The sequence below is a fragment of the Labrus mixtus genome, chromosome 24 (assembly GCF_963584025.1).
Source record: "Labrus mixtus chromosome 24, fLabMix1.1, whole genome shotgun sequence".
Taxonomy (NCBI): Eukaryota; Metazoa; Chordata; class Actinopteri; order Labriformes; family Labridae; genus Labrus; species Labrus mixtus.
The window spans coordinates 6,766,150-6,779,410 of record NC_083635.1 but is presented as its reverse complement, the minus strand read 5'-3'; the positions used below and the strand labels follow the sequence as shown (position 1 = coordinate 6,779,410).

The 13,261-nt window shown below is 43.4% G+C and overlaps 1 protein-coding gene across 1 annotated transcript; it reads right to left on the bottom strand.

The window, feature by feature from the left end:
- Positions 1-835: 835 nt before the first annotated feature.
- pspc1 (paraspeckle component 1) lies at positions 836-12,923 on the bottom strand. Its single transcript, XM_061033128.1, has 11 exons — positions 12,875-12,923; positions 12,359-12,786; positions 11,838-11,987; positions 11,540-11,691; positions 10,431-10,526; positions 10,114-10,310; positions 9,619-9,703; positions 8,833-8,938; positions 5,137-5,194; positions 1,938-2,074; positions 836-1,595 (listed from the first exon to the last, which is right to left on the bottom strand). Exons 1-11 carry the CDS (start codon positions 12,921-12,923, stop codon positions 1,359-1,361), a joined length of 1,695 nt encoding a protein of 564 aa, XP_060889111.1. The 3' UTR covers positions 836-1,358.
- Between the last annotated feature and the right edge of the window lie 338 nt (positions 12,924-13,261).

Genomic DNA, 13,261 nt, shown 5'->3' with positions numbered 1-13,261 from the left:
TGAAGCGGTAAAAGTGTTCCAATAATTGATGATCTTCAAATCATTTTGAGTACCAACAGCTGTTTCAAAAAAGTTTTGACGGTCAACAAACTATTGGTATATTTCAGCTGATGTCATTTTTGCATTTTCTTCAGCAGGGTGTCTTTAGGATGACAACAATGAAACTGTTGGATTTGGAGAATTGAAATCAGCTTCAATTCCACATATTAATTTCCTGCACGGCTTGCCGTAGTAGAAACAGAGTGATATAGATATAAAACAAATGTTTTAAGTTTCCATCTTGTGTGGTTTTTTAAGTGACGCTCTTGTGTTTGTGTTTCATGACCTTTGGCGCCACCCTGTGTTCATAGGCAGGAATTGCAGGAGGTTTTTGGGACCTCATTCAAATAGCAGCCAGTAAATCATAAAAAAAACACAAAAAAAAAAATCACACTCAGCACGGGATGTGAAGCGGATGCTTATGTGATGTTGTACTGCTGTGTTTTGGGATTTCAAGTGGCATTCTGTTACAACTACACCGCTTCTTGACGGACTCATAGCTAGATTAAAAAAGCAAAAAAAAACAGACATTTATATTCAGGTTCAAACAGGTTAATTGCAAATGTTAGCTTAAGAAACTTACAAAAAGTGCAGGTCTACAAAGTACTTATTTACAGAGACTAAATATGAATACACCATGAGCTCAGCACTTTAGAAAAGTATCAGAGGTAAGGAAAAGATCGCCTTTTAAGAGGCAGAAGCATTCACATGTATCTTGCTAGGAAGCATAAGAAGAGGGTTGAGTACGCAGGGTTTGGGTGTTTGATGAGAGTTCCCTCACAAGAAGAAGCACACGTCTTTCTATAAAGGTTTTATTCTTCCTAACCATCAAATACACAATGCACTCAAGCTTTAAAAAACATTCACTCACTGTTTGATCAAACATGTTATTCTCCAAAAGTCACAGTATTTTAAAAAAGGGAGGACATCTTGAGTTAAGACATGTAGACATGATTTAGTCCCAAGTTTTTGAGTGTGGGGGTTTGTGTATTTGGTTTTGACAGTTTGTCAATGTCCTTTTTTGTTTGTCCATACTGTACCTCTCCCCTAGAGCAGCTTTATAGTGTATCCAAGGACATCGACCCCACACCAGAAGAAACATCGATCAAATAAAGAAAATAAACAAACAGTAAAAAGGTTTTGTGTAGAAACACTGAAGATGTGTTTAGACACTGGGGGGGACGAGTTATCTCCACTAAGTCACAGCTTGCATTCTTGTCCCATTTTTTTTTAAGAATGCATAAAAACATAGTCCAGCGAAGTCCCAGGACGGGAGATAAGGTCAGTAACAGATCCACGAGAACCGCATCTTTGAGAAGTTAGAACCTGCGGCGCTTGTTATTTGGCCCGTCAAAGACGCCCCCTACTGGACTTCCCCTGCCAAATCCTGGAGCCTGTCCAACTTGAGGGCCCAACGGCGACTGCTGCTGCTGCTGCTGCTGCTGCTGCTGCTGCTGCTGCTGCTGCTGCTGATGCTGCTGCTGCTGATGCTGCTGCTTTGGGGACTCAACCTGTCGGCCCTCGCTTGATCCGCCTTGTGGGTATCTATCGTTTCGCTGTGGTATCGGGGGGCAGCGTTAAAAAAAACGGGAATTGTGTGAATTAAAAAAAAAAAGAGTTGTTGAACCATTGGCAAGGTAGCACGTTAGCATGTTTGAGGGTGAGACGGGATCCAATTGGGCAACCAAGAGTGGAAGGGAGAGATGCGTGCCCAGAAGACAGAGAGAGAGAGAGAGAGAGAGAGAGAGAGAGAGAGAGCGAGAGAGAGAGAGAGAGAGAGAGAAAGAAAACTATTAGTTGTGCCTCCAAATTTAAGATCAATTTGAGTTAAATGGCCGCTACATCCAAGGTGGACTTCTGGAGGGATAAACCCAAGTTTAATTGTCTTGATACGTTACCATGGCTCCATTCTCGGACATCATCGGTGACCCCATGTTCGCGTTCCCATCGGGGCCAACGGCTCCTCCCCTTCCACTCACGCCCATCATTTGACCCGGGTTAGCAGCGGGCCCCGGAGAGCCCTGGTTAAAGCCATCTACACCCAAAACAATGAAGCATTGGTTTGTCAATCGGGCGGTGGCTATAAGATCTCTCAAGCTGACTAAAAACGGAACGCGACAATTAAAACCCGATGACCTCGCAGTTAAGTTCACGTTGGCTTTTGGTCAACAGCTAATAGCGAACAAACCACACGACGTATTGTTGCACGCCAACCCGGAAGTAGCATCGCCATGCGGGTCTAACGAGAATTCTCCTATTGGATTTTGGATCATTGCAGAAAACACACGTTGCTAATGCGTAGGCGTTTTGTTCAGCAGGATAATCTTCACAAATGAACGCCATTTTTTATGCTGTTTGTAGCGTTAATGCGGCCGACAGAAGTAAAAAAAAGTTAACGATATGCTAAAGCTAACTACACCACGGCCGGATGATTGTGACGTCACTAGCGTTATCCTTCAGACGATCTCCGATAAACTAATCCGCGTAGCTTAATAAATTGTTTACTAACATAATATTCACCTTAACCTAAAGATTAAAGCTACAGGAGACGTCACGGACTATTGACAGAGTTCCCGGCGTGATGACGTTTAATGTCCCCGACGACCACTGTAGTCACATTTAGCCGCTTGTTAGCAACCGCCTTTTTAAAGACGCGGAAAAACTTCAATTACCATTCATTACCTAACGTAGTTTATGTGGTCTAACAAAACGCCAACATCTCTTAAGCTTTTGTGAACCACAGACCTTATTTCAGGCGTCTAACCACAAACCCATTCAAAATCCCCGTTGACTTTTAGACGTTGGACCGCATGGCGCTAAAATGCTAACTTACTTCCGGGGGTTTAGGACTCATTCATGTGGCGCTCTACGATTATATATTTTTTTTTGTACAATCAAAACCTTGTTAAATCTCTTCTCCAGATACATTTACAACATAATTATATCAAACAAAAACGACTGTGCCAACCAAAAACCAGCGTTAATCTTAAGTTGTCACCAGGCGATGTGTGTCCTTAAAGTAGACGTTAACGGCGACGGGAGACGACAGCTTGTGTTATTAACAGAAGTAGTAGAAGTTACGACTGTAAAACCTCAACTTTGTGGCCAAATGCCGAAAAAAAAAGCTGCAACGGTATGAGATTTTTAAGATGACCACCGTCTGAGAGAATTTCAAGGCGTCCTTGTTAAATTATGACATCACATCGATAATACGTTGTAGTAATTTAAATGACTTTTCATGGAATGGTTTTTGGTTGAAAAAACCCTGTCATAACTTTTTTTTTTTTTTAAATAACGCCATTACAATTTCTATTGTTGTACAAAACACCCAAACTGTCCAGTCAGATACTGTAGACAAGTAAAAGAACATGTGAAGATATTCATTGACGACATTGGACACAATGATACCAAACCCAGCCAATGGGTTAGGGTCGACATCTACTTCTGGCTAAACCTCGGATTGCACATCATCTTCAACTTCAAACAACCTCTTACCATGAGGAAACCAGTCGGACCAACACGAACACATCAGAGGAACAGACAGTCATTCACCACACATGGAGCCACAAACAACAAGTCAATCGGAGTGAAGAAATATCACTTCAAGCACAGTTGAAGGTGCAATTTCTGAATGGAAAGGAGAGCTCAATCAGCTGGATCACTGATTTGAAGGTAAATATTCATATTTTATAAGACACAATAAGGCCTCAAGCAAGCATTTGTTTGCTTTCCGCCTTGTGTTTGTGTGCATTTTGAATAAGCACTGTTTAACCCTTTATCCTTCCATCAGTTATCTAAACATCACAGGGGGCGGGAGATTGGTCAAAAGGCCGGGTATACCCTAAGCTGGTTGCCGGTCAATCAGAAACTGACATGTAGCGCCAGCGATCTAACAAGCATATCTTTTGGACTGTGGGAGGAAGACGGTGCTTCCTGAGGACCGATTGAGACCACATACAGAGGAAGTCTGGCACGCATTTATCCAGATTTGATTGGAAGTGTTAAGGCTCCTGGGAGGAATGAAGAACCGCCCCTTCAAGGGATGGGGGACTTATAAGGGGTGGCGGTGGGGGTCATCTTTCAATTGGAAGGTTGGAGGTTTGATCCCCAGCTCCTGCAGCCACATGACCGTTTACCATTCATGTCTTCACTTTCTCTCTCTCTCTTTTCATAGATTTTTCAATGACCCCATCTGGAAAATGAGCTCCACCAGCCACGATTTGGACAAACAAACTCCCAGAATCCAAAGTTTGCAACGGACTCTTAATTCAACTTTGGATAGAAACTTAATAATGACTTTGGAAGAAAAAAAAAATACACACATGTGGCATCCATGCACACCGACGCACCAAACTACAGCAGTCAGAAAAGCAAAGATGTAAGATGTGTAAGACATGACAGAATCCCCAACACCTCGAATATCAACCTCACAGGTAAACACTGGCTATAATAAACGGAGAGGAATGAATTCTGTGCAATAAAAGGAGTAAGTACCAAACATTACTGTTTGTAGAGATGATGTGCAATCCTTGGTAATAATCCTCGAATGTTTAAGAGCCACCTTGACTATCAAGGTCACAATGTAGAACTCCCTGGCCCCTCATCCTTCTCTCAGCAGATCAACATAATGAACACAATGTGAAGACAACAACAAGTCATTACTCTAATTCCTTATATTATTCACTTATAGGTGCAATGATCTGAATGAAGTCACAGTGAAGATCAAATTTGAGTCACCTTCTTTGAATCTGCATAAACTAAGGATGAGAGCTCAGGGACCAAATACTCTATAACCTTTACCCAATCAGATGACCTCCTCAGTAAACTGTGTATAAGTTAGTAAGGACGACATGTATTCATGTGGTGGTGTATTGTTTGTCTTTTTTGTCTTGCACCCCAAGTGTGTTCATTCAAACCGAACAGGGTCAGTTATGTCTTTAAGTCGTTTTGGACTGTCTTGTAGAAAAGTCAAAGCACCCGGGGTGAAAGACAAAACACAACTAATAATTGACATTCAGGCAGTTGTAATGTACGCATCATAGTCAGTGTTTTGTCTGGTTTTTGTATCAACCAGTCGTTACATAATCATGCCCGTACCTCCCATATTAATGGCTCCACGAGGGCCCAGCTCACCCCCTCTCATTTCCTGTTCTCTCTGGAAGAAGTGAAGAAGAGAATAAAACTCTGCTTTAAGTGCAAATGTGCTGAAAACAAATCAGCGCACAGTCTTATGTACAGCCTGTAACACACACACACACACACACACACACACACACACACACACACACACACACACACACACACACACACACACACACACACACACACACACACACACACACACACACACACACACACACACACACACACACACACACACACACACACACACACACACACACACACACACACACACACACACACACACACACACACACACACACACACACACACACACACACACACACACACACACACACACACACACACACACACACACACACACACACACACCAAAAGTATTCATTGTATTAACATGATTGGGACCGGTCGACCCAGGTGGAAACAGCCGTAGATCTAGAGATTCACTTCTCACAAATGAGCTTCTTGCAACCACTGTGCAAAACCAAAGATTCCACTTAAGCCTTAATGAAATCAAATGAGTTAATCTGTGCAAATCTGTTTTAAAGAAAAAAGGTGAGAAAAAGTTATAAAACAGGCTTCAGGGTATCTTCTCGGCAGAGGTATCACTTCAGAAGAAACACATTCCAAAACAAAAAAAAGTTAGGTGAGAAAATGTGGCCATTTACTCACGGCCCTGATGCACCAAGTCGACCAAGAAACAAAGAAACCTTACCTTTAAATTTCAGTGGATAACAAAGCAGCAGCTCCAAGGTTAAGGCGGGTGTGAGGCATGCCACTTCCTGTGTTGTTTGTGGCACCAAAAATTCAGCAGCAGACGCCGTACTACCATGATGCACTTGTAAATGAATACCAGTGTCTACGGCGGCTAGGCTACGGCGTGTGCTTTATCAGCCAATCACAGCATGGACCGTTTTTACTAGAACATTTATGGTTGGTAAAGACGTTTATGTCGCCAGGTCAGTAAGACTGGGTGCAAATGTCCCTGGCAAACTGGCGCGCCATGAATGACACTGGCATGCCGTTGGGATGCCACACGCCAGTTTTCAAATCTCGCCGTCACTCTTAACTAAGATCCGTTAAACTGTTGCCTGAAGGTTCATCGTCACTAAAATACCTTTTCAGTCTTGTTCTACCAGTCACGCGTTATCAGTGCCAAGCAGAATATTCACTTGTTTTATGCAATGGTAAGGCCAATCCTGAGTCTCATCGTGCTTTAAGAAATAAAATGTAACACAACAGGACTACACCGGTTGACTGCCTCTGATTCAGAGTGAAAAACAAGACAAATATCTGTGATTGAGCCAAAATGACTTGTAGCAGCTTGGTGCGTCAGGGCCCACAAACACACAAAGAGATGTTCTGTTTGGGTGTTCATTCATTCTCTCTCTCTCTCTCTCTCTCGCTCTCTCTCTCGCTCTCTCGCTCTCTCTCTCTCTCTCTCTCTCTCTCTCTCTCTCTCGCTCTCTCTCTCTCTCTCTCTAACATTATGACTAATAGGCATACATCTGAACAACACACAATGCTCTCACTGCTGCAAACAAACACAGAATTAAATGAAACAATAACAGATTTTTACTGAGCAGCACTGAGCCAAGTCCAGGACTGAATGTCTGTATGAAACATTTAAAGAACGCTTTATGTAGATAAGTAGCTGGACATAAGTTATTTAGTTCATTTGCACTGATCAAACCTGTCGTTTATAAATGCATAAATTAAGTCATACTAGCGACCAGTGCCTAAAAAAATATCATTATGCTGGTTTTAAAACTATACAGCTAATGGAGAATTTTAAAAAAGTAAACATGGGAAATTAAGCAGAAGAAGTGATATAGTTATTGTAAATTGATAAGGTCTCCGTCTTCCTTATGTACTTACCTGTTTAATGGTCAATGTGTTGCAACTGTGTCTGTATATTAATCAGGAGAATGTGTCTCCAGTGTGTTCTCTGTACTTAGCCTCTAGGTGGCAGCAGATAGTCTTTACATCCCGACCTGGACGGAAGCTAATGTGGAGCCTGTGTTATAATCGTTTGATTGGACGGAGGCGCTGGTCCTTCAGGCGGGCCGGCCCCGGGTTCTAATCTGACCTGTGGCTTCTTTTTCCCCCGCATGTCAATCCCCCCCCTCTCTCTCTCTCTCTCTGATTTCTAGCTCTGTCCACTGTCTTATCTCTACAGACTGACTACTTCTTTTAAACTATGAGGATGTACAAAGCAGAAGAAGTTAGAAGTCGGATTTAGTTAAAATTGTTAAATAACTCATAATAATCATTAAAAGACGTTCCCTGACAGAACCCAAGAGGCAGTGCTTAATAATAATAATATTTCACATAAACATGAAGTTCTCCTTCGATCAACCTGTGGGAAACACTGGAGTAAGATTGTGTGAACATCAAGCCTCATCGCTTTAGTTTTAGAATATATTGATATAAATACTCTTCTATGTTTAATATCTACCAAAAATGGAAATGTAGTTGATGGATGAGCTCCGTCATTCTTGATAAATATAGATGACAGAAAAACAATCAGAGGTTCTCTTGTGGTTGCATGTTAAAGACAGGGGTGGTCATTTTTCAAAAAAAACGTGCAGGATTTCGAAAGTTGCATTCCCTCAGTGCTCCCTCAAAGGCCACGCCCCCTCGCGTGTGCACGCAAGAGGTAAGAGAGCGAGCAGGGAGACAGGGAGGCGCCTGATTGGTTCATCAGATTGGTACCTCGAGGCAGACATTGGTCAAAGTTTTTACGGGCTTACAAACTGCGACAGATGATGGATTTTCTTTGCTCCTTTTTCAGAGAACACGAGGTATTAATGTCTGTCAGGACCAAAAGACGATTTCAACCAAAATCTTAAAAAGTGGATCTGGAGAAAATCACCAACCCTGACTTTAACATCAAACTTAAAAAGAAAAAAAAAGTTATACAACAGAGATAAAGAAAATGCACACAGGACCGTAGAGTCTTCGGGCCATCTTTAAATACGTAAAACGGTGTTGTTCCACATCTCACTGAGCTCAGATTATGCGAGGCGTTTTACTCCCTGTGCTACGTATCCACGGCAGCCTGACAGCAACTTTCACAAACACAGAACAAAATCATGAGAAAGACAAGAAAGATAACGTCTCTACAAAAAAGGTGTTACTGAATCGCTATGACAACCGATGATGAAATTAGAAGTCCCTGCACGGCAACGCAAATCGTAAAAAAAAATGAAATGATTTCTCCACCGAGATGTGCCTCGGGCAAGGCGGAGGGGGGCGGTTTGACGTGCCGCCAAATAAAACAGCTGTTGTCCTGAATGAGCCGATTACAGCGGAGGAGGATGCAAGGAGACATGAGTGACGCTCATCTTTGCGAAAGGTTGATTTCACTTGACGCTACACATACTGTATGCTACGACCGATTTAGAATGTCAACAACAAGGAGCTCAAAATGCTTCGTGATGTGATTCTCTTAAGTTTCATGTGTGAGCTCAAATAAAGCCAGCGGGAGAATCTGATGCCTAGTGAAGACAAAGATTGTGCAGCATTGGTAGAATCATGACTTTTAGGTGTCATACTTGATTGTCTGTGTGTCTACAGTACAATAATTATATAAAGAGGAAGCTGGTGTGTGTGTGTGTGTGTGTGTGTGTGTGTTCAGGCTGTACTCACGTTTTCCATGTAGTTTGGCTTGAAGCCTTCAGGGTGGCGTCTGAGGTCCTCCTGCTCTCTGTGCCTCATCATCTCCTCCTCTCTGCGCCTCCTCTCCTCTTCATGCCTACAGACGGAGTGAAGAGGGAAATAAGAACATCAACCACTTCATTTATTTATTGGTTTCATTGAATGGATTGAATTAGGATAGTGCACATTAACCAACATATCAGAAATTTGCAGAAGATTACAACAACATTTTTTTACGTCGTCTCAGAGTTCATGGTGTTGATCAGAAATGTGTGTTTATTTTTTTTATCAGGTCAGAGAGTCTAAACCTGTCTGTGCAGCTAAAAGAACAAAACTGATTAGATTGATTCAGACTGCATGGATAATTACAGGAGGTAAACATCAACACATCCCTGCAGACGATGTTTTTAACTAGCTCCTCTAAAGCAAGCTAATAAGAGCGTCAGTGACTCCTCCCGTGTCCCATGCCAAGAGGACTGATACACCGGTATTGAACCTGATGGATTTAAATACTTAATTCATGCTCATCGTGTTATGTTTGACGTGAATGATGACGTTGATTGTTGTCTTTTTTTTATGGCTGCAGCATGGGTTAAGAGCCCAAGACGAATCTCACATTGTGAGACAATAAAGTTGATATTACCTCAAAAAGAAGAAAAATGATGACGCTAAAATCACTCCAATGCTCGTGAGTTAACAACAGCCATGTTTTTTTTGTTTTTTTTTTCTTTTACAAATTGTACAAGTGCTTTGGGTCTGAAGGAAACAGAAACGTGCCTCATCTCTATCTGCTTTCGTCTCTGTAGCTCCTGATTGCGAAGCTCCTCCAGTCTCCTCAGCTCCTCCTGACGTCTCATTAGATCTGGAAGGGGAGAGGGGAGGACAAGGTCAGTAAAGACCGCTGCAGACAGTCAGGGATCACCAGGGATCTCTCTACTTATTCTCAACACTGATTAACCCCCGCTGCCTCTTTTCTCTCTCTCTCTCTGGGAAGATGTGGGTTGAAGATACCGTCTGTTTTTTCTTCCATATCACAAAACCTCCTGTATCCAATGTTCTTATCAAAAAAGCAAAAATTCATACAGCACACACACACACACACACACACACACACACACACACACACACACACACACACACACACACACACACACACACACACACACACACACACACACACACACACACACACACACACACACACACACACACACACACACACACACACACACAGTGAGGTTAAAAGAGGATTTAAGAAGCGACAGCACCAACCGTGTCTCATTAACATGAGCTGGTGTTCATGTTTGGCCGACTCCAGCTCCGCCTCCAGCTTCTCTTTGGCCTCCCGGATGTTCCTGTCCACCACCTCCCGCTGCTGCTTGTCCATCTCGTGGAGCGCCTTCCAACGGGACGAGTACTCAAACTCAAACGTCCCCGGCTGAGCGAAATGCGGCGGCTGCTCTCGTTCCCTGAAGGGAAAAAAAAAAATGTTCGTAAATCAAAGACCGACGACAAATTTCGGTGTTTTTTCCTGTGGCAGCTGACGGGATACCCGGACTCCGGATTGACCTCGAGAGGCGAACACTTACTTGTGGTACTTTGGATTCTTCTGCATCACTTTTTCAGGCAGTCCGTCCTCCTCATCCAAGTGCTCCGCGGGCTCCACGATGGCTGGACAAGGTGTGCTGAAGAAGGTGAAGGTGATATTACAAGAAAGAAATGCTGGATCAGAATCAGACGTGTCTGCACAACACCTCTAACACTGAAGTCAACTTTTTTTTTGAAAAAGGTTCATCGTCATGCCGACTTGAATAGATTGATCAAAATGCCAAAACAGAACTTTGTGTATAAAGATTTTCTCCAGAGACAGCAGCACTGGAAAAAAAAAAAAAAAAAGCCCCTACAAGCGTGCGTCCGTCATCATGTTTGCAGTTTCTACGGCCCAGGTTCAAATCCCACCTGTGGCTCCTTTCCTACATGTCGTTCCCTACTCTCTCTCTCCTTGATTTCCAACTCTATCCACTGTCCTAGCTCTACAGCCTGAAAATAACTATATTTAAAAAAAAGAATAAACGCAGCCATGATAACTGTTCAGGGTTGTAAATTTTTTTTTTTTTTTTACAAATAACTGTAAACAACTTTCCTGAAATCCGTTCACATAAACACATCTCAGGACGTGGAAATGGTGGAGGAAGTGTCCGACGCCACCATGAGAATCTCTGCCTTTTTACGTCAAAGCAACGAGGAGTTTTAACGCTTTCCCAATATCAACAAAAACTTGCTGAGGTGTGAACAGAAAACCTAATGAAGACGTGTCACTACATGCCTGGACGTTTTCCTGCACTCTCACTTTCACGAGCTCACCCCAACTTCATGCAAGACAATTTATTTATTTTTTACCGCGGAGCTCGCAGGGAAAATTTGCAAATGGGGAAAGACGGGGTGAAGAATGATGTTGTTGGGGTTCAAACATGCTGATGCCTGCAAGTTTTCAGGAGTTTTTGTCTGTGTGTGAAAGCACCTGAAGACCGAACCTTCGTGTGAAGAAAGAAAAATCCTTTCAATATAAGCTGGGGAGCTGGGAGAACTGGCCTTCGAGGAAAAATCGACACGGGAGCTCCATATTGTTGCAGCTTTAAAGGTTCGACATTCTGTGTGACCACTCCTCCGAACCCCGTCCCCGTCCCACACCGCTTACGTGGTCAGTAGCAGAGCGCCCTCTGTGCAGCGCTCCAGGGCTTTCCGCGCAGACTGCTTGTTCGCAAACTCCACGATCCCTCTCCCAGTGGGACGACCCCGGTCATCCGTCACTACGATCGCCCGTTCCACCGGTCCAAACTCAGAAAAGGCCTTAAGGTAGGAAGGTTGTTTTCAGATTTAACATCGCCGCACGACAGTCAGAAAAAAATCAGTCAGAGCGGCGTCAACCCGAGGAAGTGAAATGTCCTCGTTGTATTTCTGAGACGTAGCACACAATGGGGATTTGACTTGTTCACCTGTTCCAGCAGCTCGTTCGTCACCACGGGGAGCAAGTTGCGCACCGTGAGAGCAGAGTTGTGCGTGGCGAAGCGGATCCTGATTGGTCGATTCTTCAGGACGGTCCCGTCCAGCTCGGCTTTCGCAATTTCCGCAAGAGTCCTGGTTTCCTGAAACCAGAAGAAAGACGACGAGCACACATCATGACCTTCAGTGGTGCACTGTGACGTCACAGAATGTAGTTGAACAAGATGGTAAGAGATTTTTTAACATTAAAATATGTGGCTTTTTTTTTTCAGCACTTGACTAAACGTGGGTCATTACTCACCTACTAAATTTATGAAAAGCGAAAAAATGTGAATTATAATAATTCTGCATAATTTGGCAAAACATACAGACACGCAAAAATAATGTCAACAAACGGAAGCTACCGGAAGTCAATCCAGCACAGCAGCTAACATCCCAAAGCCGCACATTTTCCACTCCACGTTGAGAAACACGTTTAATAAAATGACAAAACAGTTTTAAAACACACACATACCAGGCAAACGAAGCCGAAGCCCCGCTCTCTGTTGATAAAAACGTCGTTCGTGTTGCCATACTTGGCGAACATCTTCCTGAACTCTTCCTCCGGGATGTCCACCGGGAGGTTCCCCACGAAGAGTCTCGACCGCTGCGTGAACGTCTTCTCCCCGGGCTTCCGGAAGCTGGTGATGTCCAGAGTCATTTCTTGAGGGGCGTCTTCTGCTCCCTCCGCGGCTCCCTCTGCCTGTTCGTCGTCTGCGGGGGACTGCTGCTGCTCCTGCGGGGTCGCCGGGCTGCCTTTGTTCGCCGGGCTCTCCTCCGGGGAGTCGGTGTCGTGATGCGCCGGCGCTGGCTGAGGAGACACGCTGCTTTGCATGTCTGCGTGGTCCATGTTTCGCTCAGCAATGCTCGAACCAAAAGAGGTTTTAATATGAAAGCTTCGTTCTTAGAACTAACTTCGCTGCAGAGGCTTGTGCAGTGTTGTGATGCACGCCTCCTCGGTTTCAAAGATGGCGACGCCTGCGCACGCAACTTGCGACACATTTTGGACGCAGGTGCGCAGAAAAGAAATCTCCGGGCATGGTGCTTGTAGTCCTTTTATTTATGGTCTTATCTCGTATTTATGCTCATATCTTAATCTCCTCTTATGTTTTAACTTGGTAATTTCTTATCTTACTTACTTTGTCTATTTATGTTTCATATTTATATTTACTTTTTATTTTTATTAATATTATAGTTTTGGGTTTTTTGATCCTTTCACCACTTGTTTCTATTTCTTTTTCTGCTCTTACCTTCTTATTGCTGTTATCTTTTTATTTGCTTTTATCTCTTTTAGTTTCTTACATCTTTGGTTCCTCTTGGTCTCAGCTTGTGTTGTTGGGTTCTTGAGTTGCCTGGGTTCTTATAATGGTTCTTATGA

Coding starts and splice junctions, on each gene's coding strand:
- pspc1 (XM_061033128.1), bottom strand. CDS start 12,923: ATGCCCGGAGATTTCTTTTCTGCGCACCTGCGTCCAAAATGTGTCGCA. Junction 5,195..8,832: donor AGCCAAACTACATGGAAAAC/GTGAGTACAGCC, acceptor CACTTCTTCCAG/AGAGAACAGGAAATGAGAGG. Junction 2,075..5,136: donor TGGAGCCATTAATATGGGAG/GTACGGGCATGA, acceptor TTTTGGGTGTAG/ATGGCTTTAACCAGGGCTCT.